The 25538-nt window shown below is 42.3% G+C and overlaps 1 protein-coding gene across 7 annotated transcripts in view; it reads left to right on the top strand.

Moving 5' to 3' along the window:
* The window catches only part of EXT2 (exostosin glycosyltransferase 2), a 94376-nt gene extending 71112 nt beyond the window's left edge, over nt 1-23264 (top strand). For 2 of the 7 annotated variants that reach the window (XM_083379571.1, XM_083379570.1), the window contains one exon: nt 1446-7200. In XM_083379571.1, the coding sequence (XP_083235697.1) occupies nt 1446-1584 (139 nt within the window). In that variant the 3' untranslated portion in view covers nt 1585-7200. Of the gene's footprint in view, nt 1-1445; nt 7201-7683; nt 7766-15051; nt 15114-16395; nt 16535-19357; nt 19508-22392 lie in introns of those variants that run through there. The other 5 variants (XR_014494449.1, XR_014494451.1, XR_014494450.1 and 2 more) reach the window with 5 other exon arrangements.
* Nucleotides 23265-25538: the final 2274 nt, after the last annotated feature.

The following is a 25538-nucleotide window of genomic DNA, read 5'->3' as shown; positions in this document are numbered from 1 at the left end:
AAGCGGCAGGAAACAGGGCTGCCATTTCCAGAACGGAGAAGGGAGATGCAGAGCGATGCAGGGCGGAAAGCAAGTACTCTGCTCTGTTCTGTATCACTGCGCAGAGCCACTCCGCTCCCTGTTCTCCATTCTCTCCAGTGGTGGCGTCAGAGGGCTGGTGGAGGAAGGCAGCAGGGGAGGCTTTTGCACAGCACAAGCCACAGGAGAGTTAGCGGAAGAGAAGGAGGCGGCAGCTGCCACCGGGCATGTGATCTGTGGAGCGAAATGTGAAGAAAGCCCCTCCAGTAGCAGCAGAGCCTTTCGCCTTCATTCGCCCCTGGCTCCAAAACAGCGGAGGGAGACGGGGCCTACCCCGCCCATCCTCCGTAGCATGACAGTCCAGCTCAGGAGGGGAGTGAAAGAAAAGGTCGCCCGAGCAAGGAATGGCCTGGCTGGGGGAGCCCTGAAGGAAGCGAGTGTGGGGCGTAAGGGGAAGCTCCAGCCCCTCCCCCATCTGCCTTGCCTTGTGGAGGCAGCAGTGTGATGTGCTGCACTGCCTCCTGCCTCATTGTGGCAGCGTGGTGGGATGGGGTGGGCGGAGTCCTAATTAGGGCTTATTTTTTGGGGGGTAGGGATTATATTATATATTATATTAATATTTATATAAGATTACATTACATTACATTATCAGCGTAGGTCTTTTTTGGGGGGTGGGGCTTATTTTCAGGGAAACACGGTATGTGTTCCCCTATTTCAGTCACCCGATAGCCTTAAAGAGAGATGTGAGATGATGGGTAGGGTGAATAAGAATCCAATATGCTTTTAAAAAATGTGAACACTTGGACATTTTTAAATAAAAAAACTGAGTTTGGACAACGAAAATAAAGTACTCAATTTTAAGTTTTAGTTCTTAAAGAAATGTAATTTAGTTTTCAAGCACAATCATCAACATAGATACCTTAACAGAAAGGATGTAAATTCCAGTAGGTATTTTTTTAAAAAAAAAAAAAAGCCACGGAAGTATTTTTGTATTTTTGCAAGCCCTGTACAGTGCCAAATTTGACCTGGCAGTGACTGTTTGCAACATGTGCAACTGTTTAGGAATGTTTGGAATTCTGCTAGAAAGGGGCTAATAAAACTTTGACCACTCTGCATTCATGAGCAGTTGACAGCATCTCTTTGCCTTGATTATGTACATCAGTCCTAGAGGTTCATATCTTTCCAGCATGAGAGGATATTTGTCCTATTTCCTACTTCTAACATTAAACTTTTAGGCGCTACCTTTTTTGCATTTGCAATGCCTTAACCACGTTGTATTTGTTTCATATTTGCTTTGCTCCTATTTAATTAAACTTTAAATAATTGGGGAGGACATGAAAGGGGGAGCCGTAATAGGTTGTTAAATAAACATACAGTGGAGCAATTTGTTTATAAGCATTCCGTTTATTTATTTATTTTTCCCTTAGGTCCGAATGCATTAACAAGTTTGCCTCTGTCTTTGGGACCATGCCCCTGAAAGTGGTGGAGCACCGGGCGGATCCAGTCTTGTACAAAGATGACTTTCCTGAAAAGCTGAAGAGCTTTCCTAACATTGGAAGCTTGTGAAGGCCAGCCATGAGTGAAGTTGGAAATTGGAATCCAGCACCCCAGGCAACAGCTGATGTTAGGAAAAATCTTAGGGACTAAAGAATCATGCCAGGGAGTACAGAGAGAGGTCACAAGAATTAATGCTTTGTTCCTGAAAAGCTTTTCAACAGAGCGTAAAATTCAATGCAAAAAGAAGCAGTGGAGGTGAATTGCTGCATTGGTCTACTGAAATGTTCATTTGCTCTGTAAAGATTGCATGCATAGGAGTATACACAACGAAAAGTTTTTGATCACAGAGCAAAAAAATGCTTCTTCTCTAAGGGCTGTTGTTGGTCCATTTTCAGACTGCTTTCTAGATTTGCTGCCCAGATGCCAGCCTCTTTGGCTGGTGTGCAAGGCCTGCTTTAGCACCTTTTCAAATACATTATAAGCATTAATTCTGCCATAGAATTGGCAGCCTTTTTTACTCGGTTAAAAAAAGAAAAGAAAATGTGTATTGATGTTGGGGTTATTTTTAACGTTACAAGATAACTGAAGTTGAATAAAGCAGCAGTTCTTGTTTTTCTTTACGTTAAGGTATCTGGTTGTTAGTAAATGAACACATTTCATGTTTTCCATTATTTCTGCTGAACAGAAGATCGAATAATAGAATACCTTCAGAGTAGACTGCCTTTTAGGCATATAGAATGACTATTACATGCATGGGTATTTTGATATCTCATCATCCTGCTTTCCTTAGCATGTTGGGACAGTTTTCAGTTGATCAGTCACTAAATTAGGAATACATAAAAATGCATTTTGTACTTTGGAGCTCTTGATAAAAAAAATACTGGGTTCAGTTCTAACATTTTTTTGAATGGAACCATGCATGAGAATTTGGATTGGGTAATTGTGCAATATACTGATGATTCACAGAAAGCAATCTATCATCTTCTGAAAGAATTTACATCTTGATGTGCATAACTCATTATAACAAGTTAATGAATATCCATCTTCTAAGCAGTTGATGCTGAAGTAAACATAAAGAACATATACCAGGGAATGAGAGAGAGAGACACCATTGCATTTCAAAAGTTTGTATCTTGTGTCACAAAATAAAAACAACCTTCCTGTCAATTTGAAAGCATAAGAGCCCTGAGTGATGACATTTGAAATCTTTCTTCCCTGGGCTGAAAGTTGTTTAACTGAAAAACTATTAACGGGGAAAATTAAGAACAACTATTTATCTGTTGTTTAAATTGTAATAAAAATATTCTCTAACCTAAGATAGCTGATGTATATCTGCAGTAGGAATGAGTTTCTTTTGCATCAGCATTGTGATATTTCAATTAGGTGCAATGTGGAATATTAACATATTTCTGCAAGGCCTGTTTGAGTTTATAGTGACCAGTCAGTCTGTAATTACTACTCATGTGGTCTCCTCAGCTGCAGATTCTACTGACAAGCTGGGAAATTTCTTCACCCTGTCACTTAAGTCTGAAAGAGGAAAAATATATAATTTTTTAAATATAAATTATAAAAAAAATCATAGAATGCATTGTTTATCTCCAGCAAAAGGGCAGTGTGGCCCTTTTATGTCTCAGAATTCTTGAGCCACCATGCTAGCTTAGGAATTCTGGGAGTTGAAGTCCACACGTTCTAAAAGGGCCATACTTCCCTACCCCTGATATCTAGAGTATCCTGGTAAAATATACTTACTGCCATGAGAATACAGATAGAATACATAATTTGGGATTGGCAGCCACAGCATTGCTGATTCAAATGCTCAGGGAATGCATAAAGCAAATTGTCTCCTGTCATACTGGACTTCTAAATTACTTTTATTATTGTAAATTTGACATTACATATACTGAATTGATTGGAATGTCAGGACATTTCTTCTACAGCACATGTTTTGAGGAGGCCTAATTTTCCCTCTCTTCTGAGTAGAAGTTGTCTCTATTTTTTATTCCTCTGTCTTCTAAAATATTTATGCAAATTCTTCAATTATCTTTCTGCCATGGGGGCAGGCTTCTTTGGGGCAACCAATGCAAAGTTGGTTTCTTTTGCTTGTCCACATTCTTCAGTAACTAATTCAACATGTGAAGGAGGGTTTTTACTCTTTGAAATATTATTAATCATATTAAGAATTAAGCCCAATATCTCAACATGTATAATTTATATTCGGGCTGATGTTGATGGTTGTAAACATCTTTACATTTCCTTCCTAAGAATGCAGGTAAGAGCTCCTTTAAAAACCTCTCTTGTTCTCCAGCTATGAAAGTACACTATGGATACCTCTTATTTTAAATCTGATTCTATTAATTGCTTCCAGTGTTGAAAGCTGAAGCTCTGATTGACCTTGACTCTTGTCCCCTGTTGTTTCTGTGTGCTCAGGGCTGCATAGTTGATTTTGTTTTACCTATTCCTTGCCAAAAAATTTTTGTTCAATGTGTTTTGTCAATGTTAGCAGGAGCAATTTCCCATACAATTAGTTGTGCAGATTATTTCTAAAGAAGGGAAAGGTTGGCTCAGACTTTGTTCAGTTGCATCATGGTTAATTATTTGGCTTGCAATTTGTCATGATTAACATTTTATCCAACATTTGGATTAGCAGGGAACAGCATATTACTGGCACAATTTTCTACAAGTTGGAAATGTTTGGTATGTATGATCAGTGTGCCTTCTCTTGTTGATTGCTCTGTGTTTTCAGCAAGATAATTATGCCAGTATAGGATTACCCCAAATTTTCCTTCCACCTGACCTTTACCATGGTGGTTTATATATTTCTTTGAGGATACTAATTGAGCATTCAATTGTCTCTGCAGTTTCTACTTTGGGGAATATAAATGGAACAGCAACATTTGGAGCAAATTCCAGTTGGTAAATTGTTCTTTTTAAAAAAAAATGTATTGTTTTATCATAGAGAATAAAATACAGAATGGTAAAATAAACAAACAAAATGTAACAAAACAAAAACTTACATTCAACCCTAACCACACACACACACATAAAGTAGTATACAAAAAAGGAGGAAAATGTGATCAATTAAATTTATCATTTAACATGTAGGATCCACCCTGGCTGAGTGCTGAAAGAAAAGAAAAAACTAATCAATTCTCCTCCCCTTTTAAAAATGTGTATGTGTGTGTATAATATGTGTGTGTGTGTGTGTAATACACACATACACATACACACTGTTCAAAAATATATTTGAGTATGTCCAGTGTTAAAATATTTTGCTTCATTCTGTATTAATCACATTTAAGTGGTGTTCTCCCTTAATTGTAATATTTAGTTCCTTCTGGTTTTCTTTAGTGTCCAACTTCAAAGTCTCATCCTATCCTAGTTTTTAAAGAGATTTCAAAACAAAAACGTTTTATCATTGAAGGGTTTCTTATAATTAATTCCAAAATCTTATTTAGAATCCATCTGTACCTTTAGTCAATTTGTAACTTCCAAAAGTCTAATCAAAGCTCTAATCACCTTTTTGCTGTTTATTGAATTTTAAGAAATCATTAAATTTGTACAGGAAGTCCTTGACTTACAACAGTTCATTTAGTGACTGTTTGAAGTTATAATAGCACTGAAAAAAGTGACGTATGATTGTTTTTCACACGACCATTGCAGCATCCCAATGGTTATGTGATCAAAATTCAGAAGTTTGTAAACTGGTTCATATTTATGACAGTTGCATGTCCTGGAGTCATGTGATCACCTTTTGCGATCTTACAAAGTCAATAGGAGAGCCAGATTCATTAAACAACTTTGTTATTTACTCAACAACTGCAGTGATTCACTTAAGAACTGTTCCAAGAAAGGGCATAAACGGGCAAAATTCACAAGTGTTTTGCTTAGCAAAATGTTGGGCTCAATTTTGATTGTAAGTTGAGGACTACCTGTAATTAAATAAAAATCACTAACAGTTGAAGGAAACTCATCCAATACTGTCAAAACTTTACAGTCCAAAGATTCTTAGTAACTGAAAAGCAATTAACAAGCAATTTCTGATAGTGTTTAGAAAAGAAAGTATGCAAAGCTTGTGTCCATAAAGACACTGATCACAATTTGAGCAATCATAGCATTGCCTTGTCTCCCAGAGGTCTAAGCTTGCCAGAGATCTTGCAAATTCCTCATAAGGAATAAATATCTGGAGCACTTGTGGGCAGTCTCAAGTCCTTTCCTTGTCCAGAAAGAAATTACAAAAAGCCGGTCTATTTATATATTTATATTTATTAAATTTTTATACCGCCCTTCTCCCGAAGGACTCAGGGCGGTGTACAGGGCAATAAATATTAAAAACGAAGTACAAAAGTTAAAAAACAATTAAATATTATGCCCAATATAAACAGTAATTACAACCATGTTAAAAACCCAGCCCTAATCGCATCAAACCAGGCCGGATTGCTCAAATAAATAAGTTTTTAGATCCCGCCGGAAGGAGCGAACGTCGGGGGCCATCCGGAGCTCGACCGGCAAGCGGTTCCACAGGTCTGGCGCGCCCACAGAGAACGCCCTCCCCCTAGGGGCCACCAATCTACATTCTTTGTTCGGAGGCACCCTGAGGAGGCCCTCTCTGTGGGAGCGCACTGGACGGAGGGAAGTTGACGCCAGCTGCAGGTGTTGCCGTAGGTAATCCGGACCCATGCCATGTAGGGCTTTGTAAGTCATTACCAACACCTTGAATCTCACCCGGAGGACAACCGGCAGCCAATGCAGCTCGCGGAGCAAAGGTGTAATGTGGCAGTATCAGGAGACTCCCAACACAACTCGCACGGCTGCATTCTGCACCAGTTGGAGCCTCCGAGTGGTCTTCAAGGGCAGCCCCATGTAGAGAGCATTACAGTAGTCCAGACGAGAGGTCACGAGCGCATGAGTGACTGTACGCAAGGCATCCCGGTCCAGATAGGGTGGTGCTTGATTCCCCTGCGGTCAGAATCTTCAGTTCCCCATTTCTTCTCTGGAACTTGCATAAGACACTTTTAAAGGTACATGACAAGGGGGGGGGAGGATCACAGTGCAGTTTTGTTTTGTATTCTATCTTCTAATCATAGTCACACAGCAGATGGCAAGGGTGTATGAGAATTGTAGACCCTAATGTGAGCGGAACACACTGCTTTTCTATGATGTACATCTATGACATTTTAAATATGTGTAAAATGTGAATATAATGTATATGTTTGTGTACCTGTCTAAGAGCTGTGGCTGGTTATTGCTGTTTGTTGAACATACACATAGTTGCAAATCCAACTTTGCAGCTCTGCCATGAGAAAATAATGAGGCGTGGTCTGAAATATCTACCTCTGTCCACCGGGATTCCAGAAATATTAACTGAACACACATTTGTATATTTGCAGATAATAGGAAAGTTCAGTGAATGTTCTACCTTGAAATGAATTGTACCAAAGTATTCCATATTGGTTTCTATACTGTAGGTTCCCCCCCCCCCACTGTAATACAAAGGTTATCCAGGGACCATATTTCTCAATGTTTGTGTGCACTTGTTTTGTTTTGAAAAATAATATTTGTAAAAACATGCTGCAGTCAATTCTATTTACTTATTTACTTACTACATTTGTTAACTGCCCAATTGTACAATTGTGGGCATTGTATAAAGCAAAATTCTTGGTTTTATAAAGTAAATTGAGAGTGAAATGATATAAAAGAGCAAATTGATATAAAGTTGCAACATGCTCTGTGTTGGGCTGCTGTTGAATATAACTCAGAAACTACAAGAAATGTATGACACAGAGGTAGAAACCTCAGCTATTGCAGAAAAAAACCTATTTTGAAACTGTTTTACCAGGGAACCTCTGGAACCAATTCAAAGTGATGCTGGTCACTTTTAAACCAACACTGCATAGTGTCAGGTTACATTAGGAATTGCCTCAGCAGAACAGAAATTGCCTGCCTAGTTCAATCACCTGAACAAGATCTGCTGAGAATCCTCACCCCACTTCTTTGGACATACATGGGCTATAGACAATGCTGCCAACCTTCCCAGGAGTAGCCTCCCCGTGGCTTTTCATGAACAAGTGTATATGGATATAATTCATTCTCTGGGTCTAAGCTGAGTGGGGGAACATAATGGGTTTTATTATTATTACATTTGGGTTTTTTTTTAATTCTGTTGCCCAGAGTCCATTGAAAGTACAATGGCCTCCAAATGCCACAAGATAAAAGGGGAAGATTGGACAGAGGCTCCAATGCCTTGGTCCAGGTAAGTCTTCAAAAGAGGATGTAGTGCCATCTCCTTCAAGGCAGGCAAAACTACTCACTGCAGCTGTGGTAAACTCACGGTGGGACAACTTGCCTTGGGAGAAGAGTTACACTTAATACTGAAGAAATGGTGGAATAGAATCATTACAGAAAGAATGCAAAAGGAGGGACAAATTGAAATGGGAACGACAAAAATTATTTTTTAAGAAAATTATTTTAAATAAATTGAATTGTTGAATTGTTCCGCTGTGAGTTGTCCCGTGGTGGGTGGGCCATGGTGAGTTGTCCTGCGGTGAGTTGACTGTGGCGACTTGGCCATGGCAGTTGTCCCATTCCAGCAACATTAGCCCCTCTCTCGAAGAAGCATTGACAGTCTCCTGGATTTGGCAATTGAAGGAGTATGAATGAAGCACACCAGTGGTGATGTTCACATCACGGAGAATCCTATCTGGTGGTAATCTTACAAAACTCTGCCTTGCTCACCATTGTGGACTCTGCCCAAACAATGTGGGAGTGGATAGGAACAACTTGATGCGTAAAGAAATCCACACATCCAATATGCCAGCAGATACTTTTGTCTTGCCCATTTTTCTCAAAAATGGTCCAGGTAATTCTGAGCAGGATTGCTAGATGGGAATATGCAAATACAATAGGCATACACAAAACAAGGCACTTTGTTGCTCCTGCCACTACCAGGTAGGCTCAAATTTAATACTGCCTGGTTTAGTAGCGTTTACAAAATGGTCAAACCTTTTCACAAATATAGGTTTTTCTTTCAATCACTTCATCTTCTTTTAGCACATTGGTAAACTAGGGAGTGTTTGGGATTGGCCTCTTTGCAAAGACCTTACAAAAACAGTCTCATCCGGTGCTCTGGTTGTCTCTCTACTATGGGAATCGACATAATTGAACTGGGTGCCAATTAGGATATATCCTTCTCTAGGTCCACTTTGGCTCCCATAGGATCTGGGTGGGACAACCTAAGGGTCCAATTCCACATGCAGAGAGCAGGGCATCTGTGATGTGCAGCCTAACAAGGAAGATCAAAGCAAAGAATAGATGTTAGTCTTTCATTATCAGAATAGTCTGCAGAGAAAGGACCAGATGAGATGTACAGTATGTGTTTTGTGCTATTAACTTAAAAGTTCATGAATGCTATGGGAGTCATGAACTCAGTACATTGTGACATGAAGATTCAGGTTAACAGACTTGGTAGGGACCTTGGAGGTCTTCTAGTCCAGCCCCCTACTCAGGCAGGAAGCACTATACTATTTCTGACAAACAGTTGTCTAATCTCTTCTTAGGTTGTCCAGTCTTTTCCAATTCCCCTGGGATATGGATGTTGTTGTCCCCTAAGACTGGAACTCTCAGGAATTCCAACACCAATCTCCATATTCCATCCAAGAGCTCAGTAATGGCTCCAGCTTGTCCTTGTGATCCAAGTCCACACAAAGGCATTCATAACTAGTCACCTCTGGGCAGTATTCCTTGCAGCTGTCCCGATCTCACAAATCACCACAATCTCATCTTCAATTTTGGTGTGGCACTTGATGCATGGCTTGAAACTAGGAAGGCAGATCAACTAGGCTACATCCCCAGTATGCTGTCTTCAGCCAACCATGAGTTATATGAATAGATTTAGTTTTTTTCATGCAGTCCTGGAATTTATATATTCTCAGTTGCTATCATATTATGATAAATTATGTTCTAAAAATATGTATCTTAAAGGGGGGGGGATTTACTTTATTTCAGTTACAGATAAATTATTTATGGGGTCTATGGTGCCCTGTGATCTCTTACAACACGTGTACAGGCTTAATTTTTTCCTAACTTTGCACCCATTGGGTGAGCTGGCCTTAATCCTACTGGCTGTCTCTCTCCACATAAATACATTAATGAGTAGACCCTGCTTCTCGCAGTTCTAGCATAGGGCTTTATATCAACTGCTACAATATTCATTAAAACTGGTCTGGTTGCAAAATCATTCATGCATGCTGGGCTCCTCACATGTAGAGCTATGGGCTCCTCACATGCACGGCTATGGGCCTCCGACGTAAACCTAATAGGAGGTCCTTGATCTGTTTTTTGTCAAAATTTTTTTGGGGGTTAGGGAGGAGGGAGGGTTCTTTTTTTGGTGGTTTGGACGAGGGGGGCAGTCCAACTACCTTTGTTCAGGCTAGTGCTGAGGCTGATCGCGGAGGGGAGGAGCGGGGGTCGACTGCTTCTGGGGCTCCAGGGCCAGTCGTGGGATTGTCCATTCCCACGACGATAGGGAATGGCAGCAGGTGTAGGAACAGAGGGCCGTATCGGTCTCAGGGAAGGCCTCTCCGCTGTTTACAAGCGGTGAGGCACTCCGACCCTCTGGTTCCGCCCCGAGGTCCCGGGAGTGAGGATGAGCAGCCTCCTGAGCTCCGGCTGGTGTATTTGAATGCCAGGTCGGTCATTAATAAGGCTCCTCTCGTTCGAGACTTGGTCGAGGGTGAGCAGGCTGACCTGGCTTGCATCACGGAGACCTGGTTGGGCCCAGAGGGCGGTGTACCTCTGGTTGATCTTTGCCCACCAGGTTTCCGGGTGCTGCACCGGCCTCGGGCTCAGGGTAGGGGTGGGGGAGTGGCTGTTGTTGTGAGGGAGACCTTGTGTCCGCGGGAGGCCACCGTTCCCCAGACAGTCGGGTGTGAGTCTCTCTTTTTGAGATGCGGCCCTGGTGCGCAGTTGGGCTTGCTGCTGGTGTACCTTTCGCCTAGTCACGCAGCAGCAGCCCTGCCTGAGCTGCTTGATGTCCTCTCTGGGCTGGTGGTTGAGTTCCCGAAACTTATAGTTTTGGGGGACTTCAACCTACCATCGCTGGGAGGATCATCTGAGTTGGCTCGGGAGTTCATGGCTTCCATGACGGCCATGGACCTGACGCAAGTAATTACGGGACCGACTCATGAAGGAGGCCACACCCTTGACCTTGTTTTCTTGTCTGGACGGTGGTTAGATGATCTTGGTGGGGGCTCTCCAATTATTATGCCCCTGTCATGGACCGATCATCATCTCCTGCGGCTGGTCTTCCGTTTTGCCACCCCCCGCCGTGGGGGTTTGGAACCACTCAAATGGTACCGCCCCAGACGCTTAATGGATCCTCAGAGGTTCCAGGCGGCGCTGGGGTCCCCACCTGCCTCCCTCGCTCACAGCTCGGCCGAGGCCTTAGTGGAAGCCTGGGAAAGGACGGCCACTGAGGCCCTTGACCGAGTTGTACCCTTGCGGCCCCTGACCCGGTGCAGATCCCGTCGGGCTCCATGGTTTTCTGCGGAGCTCCGGGAGATGAAGCGTCGGAGACGGGGCCTAGAGAGCGGTTGGAGGGCCAGCCGATCCGAACCCGACCGATTGCGACTAAGAGCCTATATTAGGTCTTATCTCGCTGCAATTAGGGAGGCGAGGTCCAACCACTTCGCCACCCTTATTGCGTCCGCAGATAATCGCCCGGCTGCCCTGTTTAGGGTGACTCGCTCCCTCCTAAATCAGGAGGTGAGGGAGGATCCCTTGCAGGGACGTGCCGAGGAGTTTAACCAACATCTGTCGGACAAAATCGCTCGGATTCGGACCGGTTTGGATTCTGACTGGGCAGAGTCTGACGATCAGGACACGGGTGGTCTTGTCGATATCATCTGGGAGGAGTTTGATTCTGTGACTCCGGAGGAAGTGGACAGGATCATGGGGAGGCTGAGCACCACCACATGTTTACTGGACCCGTGCCCTTCCTGGCTGGTTTATGCAGCCCGGGAGAGGACACGCAGCTGGTTCCAGGCAGTTATATCGGCTTCTTTGAGTGAGGGTATCTTCCCCGCCGTCTTGAAGGAGGCGGTGGTGAGGCCTCTCCTCAAGAAGCCTGCCTTGGACCCAGCTGTATTGAACAACTTTCGTCCTGTCTCCAACCTTCGCTTTCTTGCGAAGGTTGTTGAGAGTGTGGTGGCGCATCAGCTCCCTCTGGTCCTGGATGAAGCGGATTATCTAGACCCGTACCAATCGGGTTTCAGGCCCGGGCACAGCACGGAGACGGCATTGGTCGCGCTGGTGAATGATCTCTGGAGGGCTCGAGACAGGGGGCATTCCTCTGTCTTAGTCCTATTAGACCTCTCGGCGGCTTTCGATACCATCGACCATGGTATCTTGCTGCGGCGTCTCAGGGGACTGGGAGTGGGAGGCACAGTTTTACAGTGGTTCTCCTCCTATCTCTTGGGACGTTCGCAGTCGGTGTTGGCAGGGGGGCAGAGGTCGACCGCGAGGTCTCTCATTTGTGGAGTTCCTCAGGGGTCGGTCCTCTCGCCTCTCCTGTTCAACATCTACATGAAGCCGCTGGGTGAGATCATTCGTGGCTTTGGAGTTGGGTATCATCAGTATGCTGATGATACCCAACTTTTCTTTTCGACCCCAAACCACCCCAGTGATGCCCTCAACGTGATGTCCCGTTGCCTGGAGGCGGTTCGGGTCTGGATGGGGAGGAACAGACTCCAGCTCAACCCCGACAAGACTGAGTGGCTTTGCATACCTTCATCCCGGGTTTACTCGGACATTCCATCTCTAGCTATGGGGGGTGAATCATTACCCCCCGTAGATAGGGCTCGCAACTTGGGGGTCCTCCTAGATTCACGGCTCACCTTGGAAGATCATATAGGAGCCGTGACTAGGGGGGCCTTCGCACAGGTTCGCCTGGTGCGTCAGTTGCGGCCCTATCTTAGCCGGGATGATCTATGCACAGTCACTCATGCGCTCGTGTCCTCTCGTCTGGACTACTGCAACGCTCTCTACATGGGGTTGCCCTTGAGGAGCACTCGGAAGCTCCAACTGGTACAGAATGCAGCCGCGAGAGTGGTGTTGGGAGTCTCCCGATACTCCCACGTTACACCTCTGCTCCGTGAGCTGCATTGGTTGCCAGTTGCCTTCCGGGTGAGATTCAAGGTACTGGTAACGGTATTCAAAGCACTCCATGGCATGGGGCCGGAGTACCTCAGGGAACATCTGCTGCCGGCATCAAGCTCCCTGCGCCCTGTGCGTTCCCACAGAGAGGGCCTCCTCAGGGTGCCACCGATCAGAGAATGTCGATTGGTGGCCCCCAGGGGGAGATCCTTCTCTGTGGGCGCTCCGGAGCTGTGGAATCAGCTACCGGTAGAGCTCCGGACGGCGCCCGATCTTCGCTCCTTTCGTCGCGATCTTAAGACATTTCTGTTTGTACAAGCCGGCCTAGCCTGAGGGGGAGTATTGGGGTTGTTTTATCTCTCGCTTTTTAATTTTTTTGGGGGTTTTTAGCGTTGTATTTATATTGTTCTTAACTAGGGCTATTGTTTAATCCTGTTTTAATGTTTGTATTCGCTATTTTATTCTGCCCTGTGAACCGCCCTGAGTCCTCAGGGAGAAGGGCGGTATATAAGTGTTATTAAATTAAATTAAATTAAATTTTCATTCCCAAGGAGCTGCCTATTGAGCTCAAATGGAGTGGTGGTCCTGTTCACGGATTGGTTGTTTGATCTTGAGTAGAAACCTGAGCTCAGAGTTCCAAGTCAATGCAGACTGATTGATTCCAACTTTGATCCTCTGCTAAAGTCTGGCTGAATTGCTGTGAAGGGTTTAGATGGATTGTCCTTATCTGATGTTATTAATCACTGCACTGTATTTACAACAGACAAATAACTGGCCTTTTAAAAATGGAAAAGATGGCCTAAAGTAATCAGTCTCAGGGAATGTACTACTCAAATATTACTTTACTTTCCCTGATTAGAAATGTTATAAGATCACAACTGACAGGGTACTCATATTTAACTCACTCAGTTTCTTTTGAAGTTCTAAAAATCCAGGAACTATGACTAGTGAAATTAGTGGGACATAATCAGTTTGTTGTTTGATTGTTTCTGATTCTTCATAACCTAATGGACATCATTTCTTCAGAACTGTTTTCTGAATCACTGCTTTTTTGAGTTCTTGTAAGTGCATGTATTTGTCAGCAATTCTAGCCATCTTGACTTTCTTTTATTGTCTTCATTTCCCCCCCCCCAAGCATCAGGTTCTTGTCCAGCCCATTTAACTAACTTAAATGAACTTGGGTCAAAGTTCCACATTTGCTAGAAAGTTAAAATTCATAGCAATTTCATAAAATAAGGGCAGAAAAATAGATACTTATGTGCAAGAAAGAAATTTTAAGCATATGTTTTATTATAGAACATATTCAAACAGTTCACTTGTTCCCTTGGCCACATCTTATTGGGGGGGGGAAATGTAACTGAGCACTGGGAAAACATATTAATTTGAAACTGGTTAAATTGTAAGAATCTCATGATTTTATAAGGCACCAAGGAAAGGAAAACATTTAAACAACAAAAACTCAAAATAAATGGGGAAAGAGAGAAAGTGGAATTATTCCTCCCTCAAAAGAAAACACTACAGTGATTATAACTACTAGTATTAAATTCACTGTAGCATTGTGATTCTCCTTGCTGCAGAATGATAAGCAGGGCACAAATTGTTTATTGTGTTTGTCCTGCAGTACATACTATATAACTTGGGACTTCAGTGATAAGCAAAAAAGATGAATGTCATAAATGTATACACGAAGCCATAAATCAGACATGTCAAACACAAGGCCCGGGGGCCAGATCCGGCCCGCGAAGTGGTTTCATGCGGCCCGCAAAGCCATCCTGGAAACAGTGAGGGAACGGCCCCCACTTCCTTGGCCCTGGCCCAGAGACCCTCCTTCTGCCAGAGACCCTCAGATCTGTCCCACTCCTGCCCAGGCCCCCATAGGCACCCTTGAGGCGAACAATGTAGAGCTGGCCACGCCCAACCAGTAGGCCATACGCACTTTAGCCACGCCCACCCAGTAGGCCACGCCCACCCAGGCCACACCCACCCGGCCCACTGAGGGCAACCGCAATGCTGATGCGGCCCTCAATGAAATTGAGTTCGACACCCCTGCCATAAATCATGGGTTATAGGAACAATACCCACTTGAATCCTGTAAATAAATTGATTTAATATTAGAATAATAGAATTGTCCTAAGTACATTCAGTGGTTTCAAGTGGATTTATTCCCCAAAGCTGTGATTTTTAATTTTATTTTACATTACACACCCTTGCCTCATTGGATCATTATTTCAGTAATATTTCCTTATCTAAATAGAGAAATAAAATGATTGCAAAAAAGCAGTGGGAATGGGAGCAGCGTCTTGCCAGTTTCCTCATTGTGTTTCCTTGTGGGAATTGAAGGCAGCATAGAAAACTAACCTTCTTCCACTGTCTCTCCCTCTGTTTCAGTAGGCAAATAAACTGGGTGGATGTGGGAGCAAGGGATTGCAAGACTGGCTGGGAAACTGTCAGTCATAGCACTGAAGCAACAACAATTTCCCCAAATTTCGTTCTCTCAGAAATCCTAGGTCCTGTATTTTGGACATATTCTGTAAGTTAGCCCATTTGAGGTGCCTTGGTTCAAAAGCTTGCCCTATGGTAAACTGCTTCATTCAGTTAAAAGTCACAACATCAAGAGTTTTAATAATATATAGATATCATATTCTGCTTATCAATGGCTGACGCATTAAATCAGGCTTAAGAAGAGAATGAAAAACATCTGCCAGCCAATACCACAGGAAACATCTGAACCAAGATGGCGATACTCCGTGGCAACCAATATTTGCCTTAATGACAATGCTAAGACTTTAGTCTGTTTCTTTCTTTTTTTCCTCTTTTGCTGGGGTGGGTATGGTTGTTTTCAAACTAACTTGAGTTTGATGCTGTTTGGAGTCACATGCCTTCTCTGTGTAATTTCAGTTCGGAACAAACTGCTGTTTTACAGACCTGCATCTGCTGATCTTCAGGATTCCGTGGCCTGCCAGGTCCTTGTGTTGATGGTTGTGCAGGAAAGTTGTGTTTCTCATTAAGAGGATAACAAATGGCAACATATGAGACAATTAGCTGAAATGGAGCAGTGATGGCGAGTGGCTGAGGCATAATCCACTGGAGGAAACACAGCACAACTCTGATAGGTATTCCCAGCAGAAATCCCCACAGGATTTCTGAGAAAGGATAGTGGATGGAGAGAGGCCCCTGTTTGCCAGCTTTATTTTCCGGAGTTGGTTCCAATAATTCCTCTCTGAATGTCCTTGACTTTATCCTCATTTGCCTTGATTGTCAGTTTGCTTGGAGTAATAAGGAAAGTTTAACTCCTTCATTGCCCTGTGAAACACTTCTACTGTTTTTTTATTGGGTATACCGTAAGTAGGATTGGAGATGTTAGTGGAATTTGTTGCCTGATATTTTTATTTAACCTCGAGAGTCTTTGGGAAATAAGAAACAAGGGGGGTAAGCTACTAAATGTGATTAATTTCATTAATGGCATAGACAATCATTTTCATTGAGAGGTCTTTCTGTTCACACAAATGGACAAAGATGACTTTGTGAAGTGCAGCACTCTGAGTCATCCTTTAGGAAGAAGGGGAAGCAGATCCCTGAAATATCAATATAGCGGATGTGGTATTCTTAGAAATTCTTAGAAAGTATTCATGAATACATTGACTCAGTATTTCCAGTGCAGGCCAATGCAACTTCCAAGATGGGTTTGATTATTGCTATTCCAAATTGAATCTGATGTTGAATCTTTTACAGTGAACGATCCAACTGGCTGCGAAAATGAACGATCTGTAAGCAACATGTAAAAAGAAAGACATGTGAAACTTTTCATGGACTCTACAGGAAAAAAAAAGAGGACAATTGGGCAGCAAAGGATACCACAAATTCCAAAGGGGTAAAAAAAAATCGATGAAATTTCCAGCATCAATATTGTGTTCCATTAAAAAGGAAATAACTAGAATAAGTCTCTTGTTTTTCTATTGTGTACATTTGTATTGTATCTAGTAAAGTAGCTGGAGATGTACACAGGATTGAAGCCCAGCTGCAAATGGGAAATGAGGGCATGAGGCTCTTATTTTCTTAAATTAAATTACCTACCCAGAGTTTTTTTTTTAAAAAAAAAGAACTTTGCTACTCTCATATAAATAACATTATAGTTGCTCTTTGTTTCTAAAAGTTTGGTCCAGTCTTTTTTTAATGCAAAACCACCCTTTTCTTGATGTGCATATCAAACACTGCTTTTCCATAATGAAATTTAACACCATGCCTAAGGGGTTCAGGTTACAAAATATGAGGGCAATTTGGAAATAAACCTCTGTTTGGTTATCAATGACAGACACTCGCAGATACAGAACTTTTATTATACACATTAAAAACTACAACATTACATTACATTTTGACATGATCGCCATTCAAATTGAGGCACTTGTCATAATGTCTTACAAGGTTTGAAATTCCTTAGTAGTAGTCGCTCAGAGCCAAATCTGGGCTATGGGGGTGGTGGTGATCAAAAACATCCCAATGCAACTGATTTTTAAAAATTTCTTGGGTGCATCTAGCGGTGTGCGGGCATGCATTATTGTGAACCAACACCACAGCAGAAGTCAGGATGGCCTGACGCTTGTTATGGATGGCTCATCTGAGTTTTCATAACGTTTCACAGTAGACTTCTGAACTGATGGTCAAACCACGCTCCATGAACTTCACTAGCAGTACTCCTTTGGCATCTTCACATTTGGAGAGATTTTCTCTGGCACCACTTCCGGTGTGGTGTTGGTTCACAATAATGCTTGCCCACACACCACTAGAGGCACCCAAGAATTTTTGAAGCAGTTGTATTGGGATGTTTTCGATCAACCTTCCCCATAGCCCAGATTTGGCGCCAAGCAACTACTATTAAGGAATTTCAAACCTTGTAAGACGTTATGACAAGTGCCTCAATTTGAATGGTGATTATGTTAAAAAGTAATGTAATGTAGTTTTCTAACGTGTATCATAAAAGTTCTATATCTGCGAGTGTCTGTCATTGATAACCAAACACCATTCCATTCCTATTCCTATTCCTATTCCTATTCCTATTCCTATTCCTATTCTATTCTATTCTATTCTATTCTATTCTATTCTATTCTATTCTATTCTATTCTATTCTATTCTATTCTATTCTATTCTATTCTATTCTATTCTATTCTATTCTATTCTATTCTATTCTATTCTAGAACTAGTGGGGGCTAATTCCTATCAAAGTGGCACTCCTGGATCTGGTCATCAGTGAGTATAGTGGACTATTATACCACTGTTTAAGCTCAAACAGTTTGAGAAATCTTAGGCAGCTATCATATGGGGCCAAGGGGTGATGAAAATGTGTTTTTAAAAACTGTTACATGATCCTGAATAGGTTGAGGGGCTACCTTCTCTCAGTGCCAGATGTTTGCTTCCCTTGAAACTATGTTTCTGTCTAAAACTCTCAATCAGTTTGTCCCCAAAATACCTAACCCTGTTCTAGAATCTCACTGTGAGCTCCAAGACAAAGCGTCCCTTAATACTACCGGTCTTGGTCCTACAACAGAATTAACTAATAAAATTCCCCACAACTGTCCCATGCTTGAAAATTTTCCCTCTTTGGAGGAGTACATTTTCCAGGCATATCTGTGCTTACTATTTAAGCTGCTGCTGTCTTGACCTCATGCCAGCTTGATTCTGAGCTGGTTTAAGAAAATCCTGTCCAGATGGAGGCACTTTGGCAAAAGCTTGCGAGGAATTCTGTCTGGAAATCTGGCTACCTTTGGACAATTCCTCTGCTGCTTTTCCTTCCAGCCTTTCTTCTTTTCCAGGAAAGCCTCTGCCAAAGTGTATACTCTTTTCTCTATGCTTTTGTGCATATCCATCCATCTACATAGATATAAACTTTTCCCTCTCTGAAAACAGAGATATGTACATATACAAGTGGTTATCTTACAAGATTTAAGCATAAAAATGCGGATATGCACATTCATTTTTTTTCTTTAAAAATGTTCCTTCTTTTTACCATGAAGTCTAATTGTTTTTATGCTTCCCTTTACTAACATTCTGAAATAACATCCAGGGGAAAACTACTCAAGAAAAAATGTCAAGGGGTTTTTGTTTGTTTCTTTTAAAGTTTCTGCCGAGATTTCAGTCTGGTAATTTTCTCTACGTAGGTTAAATGAAGTTCTTAACTATTAGAGTATACTATTTCAGCAATGCTGGTAATGTGAGGTATGGAAATGCATGATAAGCACTGGCTCAGTTAACCTCCACCAATTGCTCTAGCCCAGATAGATAGCAAGCATTTGAGGTGACAAAGCAGAGAAAAGTGTATCATAATGTCACTTTATTTTATTTTTATTTATTTATTTTAATTCCATTTATATCCCGCCCTTCTCCGAAGACTCAGGGCGGCTTATAAGCTTAGCAGTAGCCTTCATTCTATGTATATGCCTGCTTATTAGGGCTTTCACACACCCCCAAGCGGCATTATTACAAAGTCAGCTTAATTGCCCCCAACAATCTGGGTCCTCATTTTACCTACCTCGGAAGGATGGAAGGCTGAGTCAACCTTGAGCCTGGTGGGATGCGAACCTGCACTAATTGCAGGCAGCTGGTGTTACTTTAAGGAGGCATTAGCCCACTGCTCCACCAAGGCTCTATGAGGGTGAGTTGTAGATTAACAAAGGCAACGTTGTTCATTCCTGTCCTCTAGAAACTGTGTCCATCTGTTCTGGCAATGGAGCAACTGGGCTTTGTGTGAAAGTTCTGTATCCCAGAGATTGGCATGAAAGAAGGACTTGAACTATATCATTGAACTGGACACAGGGGACTGAATGCCTATTCTTGCTGTGCTATGACTTTAGTAAGTTGTTTCACTATGTCTTTAATATTTCTGTTCCTTTAAAAGGTAAAGGTAAAGGTTCCCCCGCACGTGTGTGCTAGTCGTTTCCGACTCTAGGGGCCGGTGCTCATCTCCGTTTCAAAGCCGAAGAGCCAGCGCTTGTCCGAGGACGTCTCCGTGGTCATGTGGCCGGCATGACTAGACGCCAAAGGCGCACGGAACGCTGTTACCTTCCCACCGGAGTGGTCCCTATTTTTCTACTTGCATTTTTACGTGCTTTCGAACTGCTAGGTGGGCAGAAGCTGGGACGAGTAACAGGCGCTCACTCTGTTACGCGGCACTCGGGATTCGACCCGCCAAACTGCCGACCTTCTGATCGACAAGCTCAGCGTCCTAACCCACTGAGCCACCGCGTCTGTTCCTTTAGAGTGATATAATTGCTCTTACTATTCTCCTGTCTTGGTCCTGCAGTTTCTTATACAATATAGTTCATGCTCAACCTCCTCTACCATGGTGCTCTACAGCTGCTATACTTTGCTCTCTAGGAATTATGGGATTGTCATTCAATCCATGTAAGAGCATCAAACTAGGAAAGATTGACATTGTTATTTAATCATGGAACTGGAAATGCTTGATTTTCTATCTAGTTTGTAGGGAAGGGGATGTTGTTTATATATTTACATTTATAATCCATTCAGTGGCCTAGCAAACCTTTTTTATGGCTTCAATCATTGAGTAATCCATGTTTCCTGGTAGGTTCTGGGTAGGTAAAAATTAACTGATAATCTAACTGGGATTGTCACTTTACCACTTAATCACAGTGATGGCCACATTTAATGAAAATTCAGCATTGAAATTAAAAGGCCACGAAGTTCCCCAGGAGAGAGCGCAGGTGTGATAAGTCTAATGTAATAAAATCCAAGGAATATGGAGAAAAGAATTTGAGGTGTCAGGAAAATAATGTAATAGCTAAACAGCTTATGTAATGATGCAAGGTTAGGAATGACTGAGCAGAGTCTGTATCTGTGTCCCTTTAAGACACAGATGTCAAACTTGCTGGCCTGATGGTGAAAGTGCTAAGCTAGGAGACTGGGAGTTCTAGACCTGCCCTAGGCATGAAAGCTGGCTGGGTGACTTACTCTCTGGTGCCGAACCCACTTTGAAGGGTTGTTGGGGGCAAAATCAGAGGAGGAAGGAATGAAAGGTATGTTCACCAACTTGAGTTCAATCAATAAATAAAGGATGAGGCCGAAAGACCAATAGCTAAGCTTTGTGTTATGTTAATATGAGACATTTATTAACAGCTGCACTTTTCTGGGAAGGGAGAGTTACCAGAAGGCCAGTGGTGGGATTCAGCTGGTTCTTACCACTTTGGCAGAGCCGGTAGCTAATTTTTTGTTGCCCAGGCCCAGAACGGACTTCCGGAAGTAGCATCCGCACAGAGAACTGGCTGTTCACATATTTGAATCCCACCACTGGAGAAGACCCATTAGCAGCTCAACTGATTTGTCTCAATTCACCCAGGGAGGTGAGAATGTGCAAGAAAGAGGCAGCCTTCCAGTCAATCAGCTTTGTGTATTGATTGCGGGATGATTGGTAGGCAGGGAAAGGACTAACTCTCTTGACCCAAATTAAACAGGCAGATCAACCCACCCACACATGTGAACAAACTTCCCTACAACTGGCTAAGGTCGAAAGATGTGTCTCCACATTTCATTGGGCAGCTAAGGTAGTCAAGATGCTTTAAGTCATTCCTATCCCAGGCCAGACCACTAGCCTCAACAGCAAGGTCAGGTACGGCTCCCTGATGACCTCTGGAGGAGAACCTAATGGAAAACAATTGTCAAAAGTGATTAGCTGTATAATGTTTCAAAGAAGAGTTCTGAGAATAAACACCAATCTTATTTTTAGTCAATGAAGCCAGGTTTCCCTTGTAAACATGAATAAGTAAACCAACCTGGATGTGTTTCCAAGGATACATGTATTGTGGAATACTGATTTGTGGATAGCAATACCACGCCAATATCCTATGCCACAACTTGGAAAAATAGTTTTGTGATCAGATCATCCCTTAATTTACCAGCAGTCTAATTACCAGCCACATATTGGCTGCTCAGACTTTGCCTCTAGGATCTTTGCTTCTTGGTTGCTAAGACTCTCTTGGTCTGTGAGCTGCCACCTGTTGTTAATCTAGCCTTGTTTAATCCATTCTGCTCTGTGTCAGCAGTTCAAAAGGGCACTGTTAGTATTTTTTGCCAACTTCAATTAACATGAGATTTTGGAGGCCCCCCTATGATCGCATTTCATTTGCCATGAGTCAGGCACAAAATAGACAGATTTCAGTTTAGAGCAGAGAAGAGACAGTTCATTGCAACTAGGAATGACAACAATAATAATATTTATGTGGGTCCCCTCTGCCTGCGCTCTGGATGTTTGTTCATTCTTTTCCAGCAATTTTTTTTGTCTGTTTAATTTTTGTTTGCAGCACTAAAAAAATTCACACTATCACCCTCAGCTCCAGGACAGGAAAAGATGATACATGCAATAATTTATTTTCCCCAAAAAAATTAAAGGAAAAAAAAGAGCAAGCAAGAAAGAAAGACAAGGAACAAAGCAATCTGTTTTTTTTTGTTTAATATTACAATGTAATGAATTTGCAGTACATATCTGTATAGGCAGTAAAATTGTATGGCACAACCTCACAATGCAATTTTGTAGGCTTTCCTCTCAATCCATTGCTTTACTTGTCAACATTTTTTGAACATATATTTTCATATATTCTGCCTCAGGCCATAAAGCTAAAGGGGAAAAAAAGTTGCATTTATACAAGGTTACAATATTTTACAACAATGCAATTGACTGAGGTTGTTTTCTTCTGATTTTTTTTCTCCCATTCTCCTTTTCAGTCACTGCACACCCCAAAACAGATATATTATTACACATTGAAAACTGCCCTTCAAGATCAGTAGTACAAAGGTCCTAGCACTATCTATTTATGCAGAAAGAGGACTGGATAGTGGGTCACCCACAATTTGTTAATAAGAGTTGGGGCAGGATAAAAAGTCACCTTGCCTTCCCTGAAATGCCAGCCATGAAGCTGAAAGCAGTCAAAAAGCTTTCATCTAGGTTCCATTTGGGCTGATTTTATTTTATTTTATTTTATTTGGAGAAAAAAAACACACCTCCAAATGTTTGTTTTTTCCTGTGTCAGTCAAAGCAGCAAAATAAACAAAGTTCTCAGCAGCTGTGTCTTGTTGATTATTTTTTCAAACCACTTTCCAGGAAACTGCCTTTTTCCACTGTTATTTGTTTTCAAATTGCTTTGCAATGAAACCTTGGGGTATGATTTGAGACAAGGCAAAATCATTAAATGAGTGAAGAAGAAGAAGAAAAAAAAGACAAGATATAAGAATACACTGTAAAAAATGGGGGGGGGGGAACCTAACCCCCTTCATTTAGCCCAGGGATTTCCAACCTTGGCAACAGTTAAGAGTTGTGGACTTCAAGTCCCAGAATTCTCCAGCCAGCCATCTCCACAAGTCTTACAGTTGGCAAGGTTGGATACCACTGATTTAGCCTAGGCTGTATTGCCTTTACCAGTAATTCATTTACCAGTGGAATAGAAGGTAAGATAGTCCCAGCTTTCCTCATCCCTCAAGGAAATTTCTTATTGATTGCTCCTTCTACCCAACCTTCTGGCCTATAGTTTGACAGTTGAAACAGCTGCTACTGTTGGGCATTCAGAAAGCCTCTGGTACAGTAGTGGAATTCAGCCAGTTTGCACCGGTTCGGCAGAACCTGAGTTCAGGAGAACTGGCTTAATGCACACTGCTTCTGGAAGTCCATTCTAGGCCTGGGAGTGCATGGATGCTACTTCCAGAAGTCCATTCTAGTCCTCAGAGGCCTGGAGGAGGCCTCCCAGGCCTAGAATGGCCAACCGGAAGTTCATGGATGCCACTTCCAGAAGTCCGTTCTAGGCCTCAGAGGCCCAGGCTTGCATCCAATAAGATGCACATTCAGGTATTTCAATCCCACCACTGCTCTGGTGCTCACAATCAGTATACAGTACAGCTTCAGCTCTTGTGCTATTACCATTAATGGACTTTTCTTGTTCAGTTTGCACTTCAACAAAAGGGTTCCACTGAAGTTACAATACTATTAAATGCTATCTTTGATATCATGGGCACACGTGCACATGGTAATCCTATGTTGAATTTTCCCCCCTTCCCATCTTTCTCATATGTATATCATTTCTTTGTCCATCGTCCACTGTTGGCCAGTGTTGTGGAGTGAAAGGAAAAAAGAGTCCTAGGTAATTCTGCCTATTAATGAGAGGGAGAGGGAGACTTACACAATGGGCTACTCCATCATTGGTTTTTCAAGGAATTGATGCATACAGTACCGTATTGGGTTGAACATCACACAGATCCTAAAACACTTTTTGAAGTATATGCTGTTGATGCACACTTGAATTGCTCACATTCAAAGTCACTTGGGAACTAACATTGACATGAGATGAACAGATAGTAAAAGAACTTAGCCAAAAATACTCTTTCTTGCTTTAAAGCTTTGAAAAGCTGAAAAGCTGACTTAGCACGAACAGCTCCAGTAGCAGCATGATTCTACTTCCAGTCCTTTTTTACCAGCTGAAAACAAAGAAATTTGGGCAGAGCTAGTATCTCCCTTTAATGAGTGATCCTCCCCTTCCTCCCAAAGATGGCAAACTTAGCTGTTATAAAATAAACACACCTGGAGTCAGCATGCACACAAATGTGTTTCGTATGAATGCACACTCAGGAACACAAAAGCATGATTAGGCATGGATCATGGATAGCCTTAAAATCATTTGATGGCTTATTGATCTCCAGTCATAGAAAGTAATGACATCACTGCTTGGGGTGGTTCAATCTTGATTTCATAGATTTTTTTAAAAAAAAGAATAGTGGGGCTTTTTTGGAACAGTCTTTAAACACAGCACAACATGTGTAAAAAGAGTGGCTCTTTCATTTTATGAGCACCTTAAATGCTTTTCTGAAGGTAGAACTCCTATTAATAATTTACAACATTTTCTTCATACTTACCCCACGGGGCAACAAGTCTAATGATGTTTTGCATTCCCACGGAATCTAATGGAATTTAAAAGGATTGACTAATTTGGGTTTTTTTAAAAAAAATATTTCTTAACTGCGGCTTTTGACTTGAAAAACGCATCAGGTCTCTAAGGGAATAAAGTTTAGGCCTTTTTACTCTGCACGCTACAGGCAGACATCTTATTCCCACAGCTGGTCAGAAATACTAAGAAGTGTTCTGGGATTAACAACGTATGTGAGAGGAGGAGGAGATGTCTCCCTAACTCTCAAGTATGTCACTGCTTTTTCTACTTTTTCTACTCCGTTCCCATAAAATGAATGCCCCTCTTCAGATCTGCCCCAGATTTTTTTCTTCCTTCTGGAATTCTATGTACTTGGTATGTTACGGCTGTTTCTTTACATGCATCCCTGCTGCAGGCTTCCCTTTCCAGGATGGTTTGTACGTGTACATTCATGATAGCATGGCTATCTGGAGATCACAGCCCTGGTGGGAGGGTGCTTGTGTCCGAAGGATGGTGAAAGTCTTGCTTTTCCTCTGAAGCCCATTAAAATCTACAGTGCCTGAATAGCAAAGCAACCGCTCACCAGAAAAGGAAAGACCGGTAGTTACTAACCCAACAAACACTTCTTGAAAGCCAGTTAGACAGTTTTAAGCATTAAGTTTCTCTTCTCTACTTGGATGGGAATGCCTGTTGGAGAAACCGCAAAACCCAAGCACCGTTTCAGCTTTTTGAACAGAATCTCAGCTGGCTGGACCTAAATCCTCTTTGATCCTTTTTTTTTAAAAAAGGGCAAACATATGGAAATTGGGAAAACGTGATTATCCTGATGAATGGGAACAACATGAGGCAGGCCTGTGTCTGCTACTTCGCTTTGGGCTGGAAGAAAAAGAATTTCCAACTAAGAGGAGGGGTGGGTGGAGAGGAAACCTCCTGCTTTATTTCTTCAAGATAGGCCTTTGA

This window comes from Vipera ursinii (genome assembly GCF_947247035.1).
Source record: "Vipera ursinii genome assembly, chromosome: 1".
Lineage (NCBI taxonomy): Eukaryota > Metazoa > Chordata > Lepidosauria > Squamata > Viperidae > Vipera > Vipera ursinii.
The sequence above is the reverse complement of the archived record's forward strand: the minus strand, read 5'-3'. Positions and strand labels throughout refer to the sequence as shown.